Genomic DNA, 16043 nt, shown 5'->3' on the forward strand with positions numbered 1-16043 from the left:
AGGCCCAAAGCAAATAGGTTCTGTTTGGCAGTTTGGTTCACACTGGTTGATCGCACTCATAGAACAAAAGCATTTCCTTTCCTCTTCTAAAAGTAATAACAAAAAGAAAAGGGATGAGGAAAAAAGCCACTATTACAGTTGGCATTAGGGATGGAGAAAATATCCTAGCCGCTGTCTGGTATGCAGAGCAGGAATACAAATACCACCTCCATAAGCCGGTCCATCCAGCACCAACCTACGCTTGAAAAAGGTGGAAGCTCATCAGAACTATCAAAAATACTCATGCAGTTGATTTTTGATACTGCAAATATAGAAGCACAACTACATTTTATCTGGAATGAGCTAAATAGTGACAACAGTGATAGAAAAGTCAATTCTAAGCCTCATCTATGATAATCTCTCATTTTTATTTTCTGTTTAAACTAATAGAATTTCTTCTATTTTAAAATATTACTTATCATGGCATGATGTTAAAACACATGCCCAGTAGCAGTTATCACATGTGGGCATACAGATTCACACGAGCGCATCAATACGGAAAGATTTCTGCCTCACTCCTAAGGCTTTAACTAATGCACAATTACAGTCAGCCCAGTGATTAAAATTAAGTCCTTCCACTACCTCAGCTGAGTTGGTTTGATTAACTTGGGAGGGTTTTTTCAGTTTAACTTCCTTTTTCTTTGCTTAAACTAATCATGCTGGCCAGTGACAATTTAATCACATGATAAAAACTCAGCTTTAATAAAGGCAACAATGATGGTCCTACGTAAAAGATAATCTTTCATTAAAAAATTGGCAGCGTAGCATTTTAGAAAAAGATTTCTGCTTTCAGTACCTCTCCACAGAAAGCATGATCTCTCTTGTTCTCAGTGCTCATTCAAACCAACAGGGCTCGACATTTTTGGCAAGACTTAGTCCTTTCCTGTCCTGTCATTTTAGCAAGGATACATTTCCTAATGATGCCAATAGAACACTACATACAATATTTATCAGTGCTATTCATATTAACAATAGATTACATGGATCTGATTAGCATTGCAATTTCTTACACTGGAGTTGCCAATTTTACTAGAGCAAAAAGGTTTTCCAAATTTTACCAGACCAGTCACCACGCTGAAGCTTCCTTAGATACAATACATAACTAACATAAGGCTATTTCCACTTACAGAAAGTGATACCTCTTCCAAAGTGCTGAGCTAATATACATAATTAAAATGCAAGTTCAGTTTTTCTTGCATCAAAGAACTATAACCTACATTCTGACAATCTCAAAAATCAGATAAATACTAACTTATATAGTCATCAAAGGTAAAAGGAGCCAACAATACTACTTCTAAACTAGTGGCTGATGTTTAAAACCTCAACCCTACGAACAGTTACCTATGAAATACTTCTTAAAGTCTACAAAACTAGCCATTAGTCAAAGTTAAGCATAGGCCTACTGTAGACTCAGGGCTTAAAAATTTAACACAATACCTTTGCTCAGTGAAAGAAAACCCAGTTTTAGTGGAGCACAGTTATTCCTCAAGTTTCATGTTATCCAACACACTTCCAAAGACTCCTCAGTAGACTTGAAATTATTTATAGACCTGGTAAGAGTATATCTACTACTTTACACAGCAACACAGCACATAAAAGCACCAGACATCATCTAGTCACAGAAGCCGATGACTTACGTTCCGAACCTCAGTCCACTTTGTTGTCTCTCCTATCCAAGGATCTCAGAATGCATTGCAAACGTGAAAGAACAGACAAGTGCAATAGTACTGATCATTGCAGTTGCTACAAAAAACCAACGACTTTGTTTTATGAGAACCTCAGGCTATTACTAATTAGTCTAAATTAGCCCAATTCTATAAACAGATACAGCCAGGCTGTTGACACACACTTCCCTACTAGTAAATACTACTTACAAGAGGGCTTTCATTTGATTTGGAAGGGCTCGCTGCTCTGCAGGCTACTGGAAATAAAAGATATTGACTATTTATTTTTATATTAAAAACAGCACTCAGAGTAAAAAGAGAACTTCCTTAGCTGTATCTAAGCATTACTTTATGTTCCCAAAAAAAATTCTGAGGGCAAATTTGTTTGTTTTGGTTTTCCTTTGAAGAAACACATTAAAAATACTTTTGCTAAATGGGAAGAGCCCCAGCCAACACTGAATTGAAAACATATTCTGATTCAGACTGAAACCGAATAGGAAATCACGTCAGAACTCTTCATTTGTCCTCAGTGCGTATTTGATATGAATTAAATTAACACATATCCAGCACATACCTGCCTGGCTTGCTTCCTTACTGCTATACAACCAGCTCTTTCAGGGAAAAGAAAAAAATAATCACTGCATTCCAGCTGAACTGAAGAAAAACCTCTCTCTGAGATAGAGGAGACAAGGAAAAAAGTATTTCAGTAAGAAACAGGTCACAGAAACTTGCTACAGCACTGTTACAGACTGCAAACTGAACTATCATGAGACAATGGGCAGCAGGAGAGCTGCAGGCACCTGGCCAACTCAAAAGCGTGCAGGGTGGAGTACAAAGCTGCTGTTCTTTCCCTCAAATATTCTGCTAACACTGTCCTTAAAGTACAAAATTCTTTGTCCAACTGCAGAAAGGTCTTCAATAAATTGACAAAATGTTCCTGCAAATAACACCGAGAGCTATCAAACAGGTATCTTAGAAAATATCTCAAAACGCCTTAAGATTTCTTAAGATAGAATCATAAAATGGCCCTAAAATGATTAATATTACATTCTATGTGCTACAAACTTCCCTCTTTCCATCCATCTGTGCCTGCTCATTGCTAACGCAACACAACACTCATATTGCTAATAGCACATTACTTTTTGCCCTGTACACAAAGCAAGTTCCAAGTTGTTTTTCTCTTTGTAATAAAGGCTGACAGAAGCAGCTAAGTTCCCAGAAGAAGCAGCAGTTGCAAAAGGTAACTTGCTGGTTTCACAGATCACTATCCCACATCTGTCTGCACTTTCCTTTCAAGCACCTGAGACCAACTACTGCTGGAAACAAAACTGCAGTGTAAATGGATCCTGATTTTGATATATCGCAATTTCTACCCTCATTGGAACATTACACAGAAAGTGATGCATTCCTGCATTACTGCAAGTACAAGATATTTCCCAGCAATTAATAACATCTCAGTATTCAAGAGTTCAGTGAGCGCAAACTGTATTTTCGTGGGTTTCTACTGCTTGCCTGCTTGGGATAGATACAATAGAAACTAATCACAGTGAGTAGGCACAAAGTTATATCACCAAACAAGTAATTATACTTTCTGCATTTACTCTGGGGCTGCTGGGATTTAGAATCATTAACTAGGACTGGCAAGGGCTGGGGCAAGGACATAGTTATGTGGAACCTTTGCAGAAAGTCTGGCTGACACAGCTGTCAGAAAACATCTGAATCAGCAAGAAAACTCTACTATTTTTCCAGAAGAGAGAAATACAGTATCACTAAGTGCCAGCTAATTATCAACTGGCTGCTGCACACATCTTCCCTCTTTTTGGGCAGGGCAAATACCCAAACATCACTGCCCACACTGCTCTTCTTCACTGCAGCTGCCGATTGCAATGGAGTGAAAGAAAGGAGACAAGGACCTCTGCCTTCAGAGACCTGCATACTCTAACCATGTTGCTGTACTTCAATCAGCACTGACTCACGATACCTACAGTAGTAATTCCCAAAGACCAGTCCACTGTTTTTTGTAAATATTTACTACAGTGCAGCGAAAATCATTTGCAAAAAAGCATGACTGCAGCCAATGAGGATTCTTTACTTACCGGTGGGAAATCGAAGTCTATCTGGTTAGCTAAATTTAAGATGTAGTCGATTCGAAACTGGTTCTCTGGATTGGCTAGTTCAACTGGAGGTGCCAAGTTGCCCATTGCTGTCACTATTGTCTGCAGAAAAGTAAAAGACATTGCAAAATGTGTCTACACACCTAACTGTGAAGAGTTAACAGTATTAGCTTGTATGCTTACCTCTATAGCTTCTTTAATATTGTTCTTAATATCCTGAATTTTCATTTTCTTTTCCCTGTAATTAAATACATTATTAAATGTATAGGCCATAAAAGCAGAGCATCTCTTTGAAATAGAACATTAAAAATATTCTAGCAAAACTATATTGTTAACACTGAATAAATTTTCCTCAGTACTGAATATTTTTGTAGAGAGACTCTGAACAAACATCTCAAATCCTCTCTGCTTACACAGTGAACATCTATTTGTTTCCAAAAGTGGATATTCAATTATGCTTAAATAAAAATTACTGCTGTCTGACAGCAGTACAAAGACATTCTGCAAAATTAGCTGATTTTGATTCATTTTAATACGAAATACTAGAAATACATGAAAGTTATTTAGAAAACAGAAATTGAAAAGAAATAATAATAAAAAAAGAGTAAATTACAATAAGTAGAAATAAATGGAAGGAGAGCAGAGCACAATGAGTTACACACACACAAAAACAAACATGAAAACGATGTCAGCAGAAAAAGCTAGAGCAGAAATCTCAACCTAGCACAGACATTCAAACAGATCGGGCGCAAAGCCTGCAATAAAGGACTGAAGTGAATACATACAATTATTTTCAACTACGAGCACAAGTGTAGGCTAGAAATCCAGTCTGAATGCTGTATGTGAGCACTCACATTTAGGATTAACTGCAGGCAAATCAAAACGTGTAACAGGCAAACAAACTAATGCCTCTAATATATCTGTAAGGAGTTGTACTGCACGCCTTTTGCTATTCTGACAATAGTTGTTCTCAGTGCTAAATAGCACCAACAAAAGAAATGCCTGATCACACGTTCGGTGCAGGCGCTCACCTCCTGGAGGTATGACTGGGATTGAGTCTGTAAACTGGAACTTCACATAAAGCACTGGGATGAAGCTGTTACATTATTCATTTCTTGCTACACGTATAACAATACATAACGTTACTGCTTTGAGGTAGAGCAAATTAGCCAAGTTATTATTGAAACAGAACAAAAGACGACCTCTCTGAATCATCTAACCCACCTTTTAATCTTCACCAAAACGTTTTACAAAACACTTGTGTCCCTAAATCTACATCATTTATTTCTAATATTACTTATTAGTATTATATTTATATACTTATATTACTTATTTTGAAAACTCACATTTTTCAGAACAGCATCTCAAAGGCTCCAAACGACAACACTATGCTGCTTTATTCTTTAAAAGGCAACGGTCACACTTCCAGTTTGCTGAGTACACCTTCAAAATTTCAATCCACCTAAACAACTAACCAGTCATGCTGTAAATGCTTTCTATCACATCTTCCTTTCTGTATTTATTCACAACCAACGAAACGAAACTGAAAGCATATTCACTGTCCAAGAGTGCAGAACAGCAGAACAAGAAGTACTGCTGGAGTAACGGGGCAGACGCAGCAGTCCAAGAGTGGGGGGAATCTCGATTATCATATGAAAGATTACTTTAACTGCTGTAAAAGATCTGTCACTGAAAACAACCACGTGCAGCTGCATGCCACACTGCCTCATAGATGCAGGCTCACAGGATCCCACCACACACACACTGGGAAAGCACATCTGCAATGCGAGTCCTGCAGACACAAAGCAAACAGCAGCACGCAGTCACCTCGCTCTGCGCCACTGGGCTGCACCGAACACATATGGACTGGCAGCAAAACTCCAACACAGAACAACGTGACTGTCCTCAAACATGAGCTCCTTAGCACTGCCCGTAACAAATGTGCACTCAAAGCACAAGGGCACCAAAGTCTGATGCAGAATGCAAATGAAATGATCGGTAGTTAGGAGTCAATTCCTGAGCCCACTAGAGCTCCTGTCCCACCCAGCAGACCACCTTACACCCCACGTTTGTACCTGAGGAGTCCTGGTTTTGGCATTGCTGATGGGAGCAAGGCAATGAGCCAGGAATTAAAAAAGAAAAAAAAACCCAACACATAAATAATGCTATGACAGCAGGAAACGTTTCTCGCTGATAGTGCAAGCAAAATGTCTGGCTTGACTTTGCCTCTAGTCTTCAGCTAAGGTCACGAACTCAGTGAACACAGAATCCAAACTGCCCCATTGAGGTCAAAAGGACAACTGATATGCCCAGGGTGAAGCAAGGCACCAATGTTTTTAAAGGACTACGTAAAAAGTTACGTTCAGTCCTTTTGCTTTGTTTTGGAACAGGTATTTAGAAAGTCTCCTGATTTTTATGTGAACTGCAGTTAAGATTCTTTTTCCCCTAGAGTTCTTGTGGCTAAATTTCTCAAACCATCAGTTACCTGACTCTTCCACATCAGACCAAGAAAGGGAGTATTTTTCTTACAGGTTCTTGTCAAACTTTCATATTTACACGTCTCCACAGCTCCCGAGTTAGCAGCAGCACTGAAAGCGATAACGAACGTGGAGCGATGTAAGACTCCAGCAATTAACAAACTGCTTGACAGCATCACCGTCTTTACAACAGGAATGAACACTCACAGTGCCTATTTCTGTGTCTGTTGCCATGGCCCTACAGCACGCCCGGTAAACAAGGACTCTTATTACACAGCAATGAATGCACCATGTCATTTTGTGTTTGGTTACGTTTACTAAGCATAAATTTTCCATGACAATGGGATATGTAATTCCTCTGAAGCTCAACGTGTTCCTCGATCACTCATCCAACAGCTCACCTGCACCTGGAAGTTCCCTTTAAAAAAGGGCAATGGATGTCGCTGTGGCTCAGGAAGTGCAGCTGAGGAACACCAGCCACCCCTGTGCTGACAAAATTCTTTTGAGAAATCTCTGGCAGATTGCACCTCAAATTTACAAAAGTGATCGAACTTCATTTCCCTCAACCATGAAAGCTGGACCTTTGGAACTGATTCCTTCCTCTTCCCTGCTCCGGGTACCAACACAACAGCCAGCACAACAGCAGCTCTGCCTGCTTTGTCCGCCTCGCGAGCTCCCAATGCCCTTCTGTATCTCTACATGCCATGGGTTAATAAGGTCAAATTTTTAATCTCATTTAAAACTTTTGGTTAGGCTGTGTAGGGTAGGCCAAACAAAGCATTAGACTCTATTAGTTGAGGATTATAAGAAAAATCTCAAATCCTGCTGTTTTCAATATTTAAATGGGCCAAAGGAAAGCTGCACATAGCTCTCAGGAAAATAAATAAAGTCTATTTTAGGCACTACAAAGAAAAAAGATGACATTTCAATACAAGAAACCTGAAATTAGAATGACATAAAAGGTCAGGAAAATCCAATATTCCTTGAAAACAAACTATGCTCGGAGAAGAGCGATCCCACCTGTGGCAGCAGCGTAAGTCAGACTCCATCAAACCGTATGCAGTGAGCACACTGCCAAACAGATCATTAAGTTAAAAAAAATAATAAACTAATTTGAATTTAATGCTCATTTCTGATTTACTTTCCCAATAACACAACCAACCACAACTTGGAACTTGGGAAGTATATTTAATGCTTTAAAAAGAACATCCTAGCAGGCCCAGATTCACCTTGCAAGTAGAAAAGGGGGAAAAAAACACGGCATTGAAATGAATTGAAGAAAACATATCACAGAATTCTGTTTTTAAAAAAGAAAACTTAGAGATCTTGTAACCCCTTTATGTCATTTTGGAAGAGAAGAAGTTTGGATTCCTTTGTTGGTCTGGGAAGGTTCAGGTGCTGTGTGCTCTGCTGGAAGTTTGACTGAACAGATGGAGTTGTGAGAGGACTGGAAACAAAAGCACAAAGAACTTCCAGTTCTGAACCAGAAGGGAGGTACTTTAAGAGCAAAATGAGGTGACCGTTTTTTCCTCCAAATACATGGTAAGGTAGCTTTAAAAGAAAAGTTCCAAAGCTCGTAGAATACTTAACTACATATATATATATATAAATAAAATGTAAAAATGAAAAGGCTGATCAAATAATAATGTTAAAAATACAGTTAAAATTACAGTTAAATATGATTTACGTTGCACAGATCTGATTGTGACCATTTTTATATTATTTCTGAGAACTTAACTCAATGCTCCCTGAAGTATCACCACTTCCACACACGTGATGTAACACATACAAAGGACAACATATTGCTTCCCTAAGTTCTCTCTTTTAAATGTTGTGAAAAGCACAACGGCTCTGCTTTTACTGTTTTAACACATAATAATATTTACTTACATGAGGTACGTGCACTTCCTAGTATGTGGCCATTGACAGGAACGTGATATGAAAATTAAGAGCAAACAGACACTGTCTATTTGTAGAAGAACAGAATCATTCTCTAAGTTACAAAGCAAGAAATATAAATTACTGAAGCACTGATAAAAACACATCACTGCTGTCTCAATAAAAGTTACTGTCAAGAAACACACTGTGAAAAAGTCTGAATGCAAAAGCAGACACTGCGCTGCTTCTGAGCACAACTCACGCTGCAGCATTAGGTGCTAGGCCTGGGACACACTTATTTTCCAAGGGAACAGGGCCATAATGCAGTCACCACAAAACTCAAAAAAGGCATTCCTAAGCATAAATCTAATTAACCCAACCTGTAGGTTTGTTTCACCCGTGTCCACTGCACTGTTCTCACCGTAAAGGAGAAAGGCTACCGCCAGTGCCCTGCAGGGAGCTGAGGAAGGCTGCCCATCCTGGGACCTTTGGGGCTGCACAGCTGGTGACTCTGGGGCAGGGCCAGCACAGGGCCACGCTCAGTGTGCAGGGTGGGATGGCACAGCGTGCTGCTCTGGCTCCAGGTCACTCTGAGGCTCCCCTTCAGCTCTGCAAATTCCTGCATACAACCAGTTTAACTGGCTTCACAGTCCCTTCACACCTGTAAGTATCACAGAGACCATCACAGACCCAATGTTAAGAAGCATAATTCTGCTTACACGGCTGCCTTTACCTCAGCTAATTAACTAGCAATAGTTTAGGTAAGGAACGACAATAAAACTGTTTACAAAGAGCTCTGTGATGTACGAGGTTGATAAAGACCCTTTAATTTGTTCTGTACAATTAAACACCTGTGTGAATTGCATACTGATTTCTTGTTCTTCAAGCACGCACACGAGATGTCACACCAGTTTACCTTCTTTGCTCTAAGAACAGATAATTCAGCATATTAGAATAAAAGATGCTCTTAAAAGTTCACTTACTGTATCAAGAAACTTGATACAATCATTTACAGGGATGGAATTTTCACAGTACACTTTGTGATTCTTCTCTTTTCTGGTACTGAAAGATGCTGACCAGAAGCAATAGGAGGATTCAAGTCAAACTTGCTGAATCACCTTGCCTTGTACAATTCGCTAGTTTGCAATAACCATTTGCTGTCAAGAAGCACTAAAGACGGTTTTGTTTTGTTTTGTTTTTTTCTTTTCTTTTTTTCCATCTCCCCCACTGTGAATGTGGTCTTTATTAAAGGAAAAAAAAAAAAAAAAAAGAAAAAAAAGAAAAAAAAAGAGGGACAACATGTGGATCAACAAGCAGCTTTTAGATGTGCAACAGTGCTGTGCCCGGACAGCTCTGCAGTGCCCCAATCCATCTGCTGGTGCAGCCCCACCTGCTGCGATCTCTGGAGCTGTGTGACTGGGCCAGTGCATCTCCCCTTCATTTACAGAAAAAAATCCCACCAGGTGAGGATGTACTGACCACCAAACATAGCGTAAATGCATCAACAGCACCTGCTGCTAAGGCTGGGATATCTGCTGTACCCCGCACTCGGTACTGCTGAGATGTTGCTTTAGCACACAGGCAGTGGATGGAGCATTGCTGGGGGTCTTGTGCTTGCCTCAAGTTTTCAGGCGCTTCCAAAGCACTTCTGTTTTCATTTTGAAAGACCTAGTTGAAGCATAATTGTATTGCCAAGCGTAAATGTCTGGACTCCAGTAATTTCTTCAGCCAGTCCTGGATACAACACTTTCCAAAGCTAGCAATCAGGTCTCAGACCCCCCCAAGGGACTCATGTACAAGCAAGAGGGGAACAGCTCCTACAGCAGCTAATGACTTCACTGCTACTTCGAAGTCAAAAAGTACACAGCTGGCTACATGCCAACATTAAATGGAAAGGAGCCCTAAAATAAAATGGCTGAACACTGGGTGCCAAACACGAACACAGAAATCAGCCTGAGCGAGATGCGGAGAGGGAGGGAAGACAGGAAGCGGTCAGTGGAATACAAATCTTTGTGTGCGTGTGATCGCGTTTCCCATTATTGTCCTAAACACCTCAGGTGTGTGATACTGCAGGCAGGAGACCTGCGAGGTGCATGCTTGTAGCAGTGAGAGAACCCGAGGCTTCTGCCCCAAACCCTGCAGATCAGCAGGAACACACCGATGCCAGAAGGACAACAGCAGGAAAGGAAAAAGGAGGAAGATTCCAACTCATGGTCTATCAGAAATGAGGTAAACTCTACAAAACATGTTTCTACACGCTCCTACTGCACGTAATGTCACTTTTGCATGAATCACCTACTTTTATTCTCATCTTATCTTTTCAATCTATTAATTCAATATAATTAAAGACCGCTAAAATATGCAAATAACTTGCAACGTGATAACAGTTTCCCTATTCCACTTATAGAGCCAACTGGCATCACTACTTCTGGGTATACACCTTAGTTGTCAAAAAATACTTCTGAAACTGAGACTTCCCAATTATATATCACGTAAAATTGTAACAAAATTCAAGTAGGCTCAGAAGGATACAAATTTAAAGCAGTCAGACCACAGAAATTCCTTGAGATACATCCGATCCAGGCAAATCGAAGTGTCACAGAGCCATCTGAGGGTAACAGTGAGCAGCAGCAGTGCACAAAGCTCCCTACCAGCTGATGGTACCAAGTCTGCCAGCTGTGATGGAAAATTCAAGATGTGTGCTCCACCAGGAAGCAGTCATTCAACTATTAATTTAAATCTCAAACTTAAGCCCCAAACATTAATTGAGGAATGAAACAAAGATAGCTCCCTATTTATAATAAAGCAACCTGAAGCATCTTCCTAAAAGTTTGGCTGTTGCTTCACTCAGACATAGTTCCCTAATCACAACCCCCTCCTTTTTCCAAATACAATGAAATTTGCAGAGATCCAAACTGTTGTTTCTTCTGAACGTTGCAGATTCAGTACTGCCAGCCTGTAAGCAAAGAATACAGTCCAAAAAGGAAGGCAGTTACGACAGTGAATGTAGATCTCAGCACCTGAACAACAAGCAAGATGCTGGAAAGGAACCCAGAACTGAGTGCTATTACAATATGCTGCCATCATCCAAAGTCGACCTTAAATTTCTGTGAGCTACTAGTGGTAGATGTTTCATTCATCACATGTTTCTTACAGCAGTGCTACCTTGTTTTCACAACCAATTATTTGCATTACAGACACTCGCAGTCCCAGGGTTTCAGCAGAGAACCGCTCATACTGACCTGAGTTTTTGGGAATTTCCAAGTTCGCAGTCACTGTTAGCAGTATGATGTGCTGCCTCTTCTCCTGTCAGCTTTTAAATCTAACTCATATTTGAACAGTGATTCTTATTATACACTTTCTTAACATCTAGATTCCAGCAGAAAGCAACATTTGTGAAGAACGTTACAGAAGTTTCTACATGTTTTCATGTAAACTCATTAGTAGAACATTCCTACTGAAATCCCCGGGGGAAGAAATCGTGAAATTTGTCAAGTACTGTTAGATTTTAAGAGTTCCAGTTGTGCATTTATAGTTCCAGCCAGCAGATGAATTTACTATGACTGTGCATGTAAACTGCATTTTTAGCATATAGGGTAATTCAGTATAGGAACAAGCAGATCTGAGAATCTGTCCCTTGCAGCTCCAGACACACAGACAGGCAGGTGCAACAAAGCAAGGTGCTGACAACTTTGGCTCTAATCCATCAAAGCACTTAAGCACATGTTTAATTTTAAGCACATGAGTAATTCTATCAACTTTAATAGGGCTACTCATGGTTTAAGTACTACGGTGGATAGGGGCCAGAATGCGCAGAACCTTTAAGAACACTGCATGGCCTATGTTATATGAAATAGAAATGGCATTCTTCCACTGAACAATTAAGTTATAAAAGCTTTAGAAGCAAAATATACCTTAAGTTGAGCATGGTTCTCCCTATGTAAATACAGAGACGTGAGTTACTCTGCAGCCTCTGAAGACAATCTGATGCAAATTCTCATATGCAAGATGCCCATCTATCTTTGGTTTGCCCTTCTTTCCTCTGACAGCTTCATTTTAGGGCCGTGTGTCACCTATGCCCACCACACCATGATTCCAAACGGAGGATCAAGTTCAGAAATCTGACATAGAAAAGACCGATGTATCAGCTACTACTCCCACGTCCCTTCTGAAATACGATGTTACTGGGTGGAGTTTGAGAACACTAGTGCTAAAGCCTTTAAACCCAAGGTGCCTATGCAGACACATACGTGGCAGTTCCAGTATCACTGCCTAAACCATTTGTTACCTTCCTCCACAACAACAGTTATTTTCTGCTTTCACAGCTTTACATCCACCTGTCTCATACACATGCAGTGTGACAAATTTGGATGAATAAAAACAGGACTTCTTTAAACTTAAACTATGTTACAGTCAGTGTTAATGATGTTAGAAAACGTCAGCTCTGCAAATTCCTACCCAGAACAACTGCCGTAAAACAGAGGTGACCGATTTGAACTCTAGAGCATTCACTAGAAAAATTTCAATCCTGCTTTAGTTGAACGTGGCTCCAAAAGTTGTTACCAAGTTTTAGAAAGCAGCTTTCTAAAAAAGGAAGAGAAAAGGAAGAGAATGGAACAATTTGAGAAATCCTGCACAGATGTCTTCCAGGAGGCCAAGCCGCTACAAAGAAAAGGCACGAGACAACTCGAGTTTTCTTCCTGTGCTCATAACTTCAGCCAAAAAGCTCCACTAAATTTTTGCTTCTGTAATTATACTGTCCCAAATGAATCTTAATAGCTTCTAATAAAATATCAAATCATATCTGAAGGAGAAGTCAAAGTCAATTCAACTATCCCTGCACCCAGGGACCAACCCAGACCCCTGCTGGTCCCATAAGAGGTCATGTTCCAGTTTCCATCTCACAGCTGACCTCACAGCAAACCAATGCACCAACCTCTTGCTAAACATTTCAAGGAATCAATTTTTTTGTTCTGTTTCAACTGGAATAAAACTGAAGTTGATTATTATTTTCTTTCCTTCCCCCATTGTATCACATAATCACACCACAGCATATAAAATAAAACAGCCGTGCAACTTCCACTACAGCCACGTCTGTCAGCAGGGCCCAAAACTCTTCTTTTTCCCTAAAGAAGTGGAAAATGAAGGCAGTGCAAGACCACAATACATAAGCCTGCCTTTATTCTAAATATTTTTTCTTTCATTAATTGCTACCACCCCAAACTTAGCACAGTTTACCTTCTGCTCTGACTATTCCTAACAGAGCCTAAAATTAACACAGCTATTTCATTATTTCATTCCTTGATTGGTCAACAAGCATAATTGAGAACAAATGTTTATCTTTTTTTCCCCTGAAGAACACACATTAAAAAGAACACAGAAATACCTTTTGTATGGATTATTTTTTCTGAGATATCTCCAGCAAAGAAATTATATGCTACTGCTTATTAGACAGGATTTATAGAGAATACAGTACAAAGCAAATCAAAATTCCTTTAATTAAAAAAAAAAAAGAAAAAAGAAAAAAAAATGCTTTCAATTTATATCACTGCAGTCTCTAACTTCTGCCAGAATTCTCAGCTTATTGACTGGACACAGTGTGGTACATCAACACGTTTTATAGTGCTACTACTGTAACAATTTAAGTAATAATTCTGACAATTCCTTACTTAAAAAGCTTCTAAATAAGAAACTCAACAGCTGTAACTTACTAATTTTGTGTAACAAATTAATGTAGTTAATTAACTTCTCAGAGCAGCAGTGCCTGTGGGCCCGGCACCAGGAAAGGGAACAGAGGCAGAGGGACTGTGTTTCCAAAGACCACCTACGACAGAAACAAACTTTTCTACAAAACCTGCTCTGGAGGCCAAAGCATCACAGCAGGCTCTCACACACCAGACACCAAATAAAAAACCAACCAACCAACAAAACAAACAAACCAACAGCCCACACCTCTCCTCCGCCGAGTGAATTCCTCAGCATCGCACACAACTCACAACTCTTCTCTATTATCTTAGCTTAACAGGCCCAATGTTCTTAAGGCATTCGTCTTCAAAATGAGAAGCTGTACTTCATCTAGTGAGCTTCACTGGATTCCCACAGCACCCAGTAACTCACTGATTAATCAGGGCTCTGATTTTTGGAACAGCTTTTGTTCCAAACTGAAATTTGACTCACTTTCTTCATTATAAAAGATGATTTGGAAACCGTTTTCCCATTGAAGCACATGGATTAGCCCTCAGCCTCATGTTTATAAAGCACAGGTTTGTTAACACTGCACCCACATAACTTGTTTCAACACAATAAGGAGCAGCTACATCATTACACGAGACAATGGGAATTAGAACTAGCAGAACTCAGTACGAGGCCTTATTTACATTAGAAGAGCATTTATAGCACAAAACAAAAACGCCTGCATACACAGTTTCAAATAACCCAACTGCTTTGCTATTTATATAGCATCTCTTGTATCACTAATGTTACTACTACGTTTTTGCTGAGAGAAGCCTGCCAAGACGTGAGGTTGCACAGAGCCCTGCTGCCTGCAGCCGGCGAGCTGCGAGCGCCTGCACCAGCACTGGGCCAGGGCGAGCTGGGAAAGGCCAGCAGGAGCCCATCGTTGTTCTGAGCACAACCCCAGCAGCAAAACACTCGATGGTCTCAAACTGTGACATTCAGTCCCATGCAGACAGTAGCTGAGACAGGAAAGCTGTTCTAACACCTCTGGGCACCTGGGTGATCTTTCCTCGAAGAAAACAGAAACTTTACCCAGTCCTTAAGCTCTGTGGTACAACAGGGTTGGCTCAGACACAAGTAACAGTCACTGATGTAGCCAAGGCTGCCTTCAATATAAGCGAAAAGGTCAATTTTACATCTGTAAAATGCATAACACCGAAGCATTCATACCTCCTGTACAACTCAATGAAAACTTGTGGTTGTTAGTCTTGAACAAAGAAGTTAAAGCAGCATACTTCCTGCTGATAAAAAAGCAGTACGCTTTAAAACTTGACTTCCAATATTCCACAATCCCCTGTGAGCAACACGTATGACTCCTGAAACTGCAGAAGCACAGAAGACAAATCTTCCATTGCCCGTGCAATTGCCAGCATTCTCAGACAACCAGTTTCACTTCTTGGAGTGTTTTCTTTGGATTGGTCCCTCACAAAGTAGCAACCGAAGTGAGAAATGATCTTAGGAGAGACAGACTAAGAAGTAAATCCAAATTAAATTTCAGATTCATTCAAAACCAAATGTTAGCACGCTTTCTTCAGATGCTCAGTAAAGCTTCGATATGTTTACACAGACACCCAGCCTGCAAGCTAAGTTACTCTCTGTGACTCAAAAACAAACACAGAGATTGTTTAATTATAAACAAGTTTCCATCTATAAGAGACCCATTATGCTCAATTTCAGTGCCATCAGTGGAGAAAATAAGAAAAGCAAGCAAAAGTGCAAAGAATTCTGCTTTAAGAAATTATCCAAAAGCAACTTCCATCAGAACTCACCTCAAAGGCTGCAGCACTCCAGGAACAAGCCCAAACTGCGCTCTTTTATTACTGTTTATCTCTAACGGTCTGGATTTTCTTTTCCTATCTGCAGAAGCTACGTATGTGCCTTTACAAACCTTTTCCCACAGCCATAGCTTTAAGGAAACAATAAATTTTTCCAATATTTATTTGCCTATGTAATTGCAATCAAAGCATAGAAGGGCAGCGAATCGGAACCGACCGTTGCTGGTTTCCATGCAGCAGAGGCAGCAGGAGAGCAGTGCAGCCCACAGCCAGGTGTGCTGGGACACCAGGCAGTGCTGCCCCTCACCTGAGCACCGGGACGTCCTTGCTATTACATTATTTATAGCAGAGACAGCAGAG

General features: G+C 40.2%; 1 protein-coding gene across 3 annotated transcripts in view; it reads right to left on the reverse strand.

The window, feature by feature from the left end:
• The window catches only part of GNAS (GNAS complex locus), a 132383-nt gene that overhangs the window by 45215 nt on the left and 71125 nt on the right, over positions 1 to 16043 (reverse strand). The window contains exons 3-5 of one of the 3 annotated variants that reach the window (XM_042884864.1): positions 6067 to 6069; positions 4001 to 4055; positions 3800 to 3919 (exon numbers count right to left, since the gene is read on the reverse strand). In XM_042884864.1, coding sequence (XP_042740798.1) covers positions 3800 to 3919; positions 4001 to 4055; positions 6067 to 6069 — 178 coding nt within the window. Of the gene's footprint in view, positions 1 to 3799; positions 3920 to 4000; positions 4056 to 5163; positions 5207 to 6066; positions 6070 to 16043 lie in introns of those variants that run through there. The other 2 variants (XM_042884861.1, XM_042884863.1) reach the window with 2 other exon arrangements.

Source organism: Lagopus leucura, unplaced genomic scaffold (assembly GCF_019238085.1).
Source record: "Lagopus leucura isolate 7727_CA_CO unplaced genomic scaffold, USGS_WTPT01 Super-Scaffold_100047, whole genome shotgun sequence".
Classification (NCBI taxonomy): domain Eukaryota; kingdom Metazoa; phylum Chordata; class Aves; order Galliformes; family Phasianidae; genus Lagopus; species Lagopus leucura.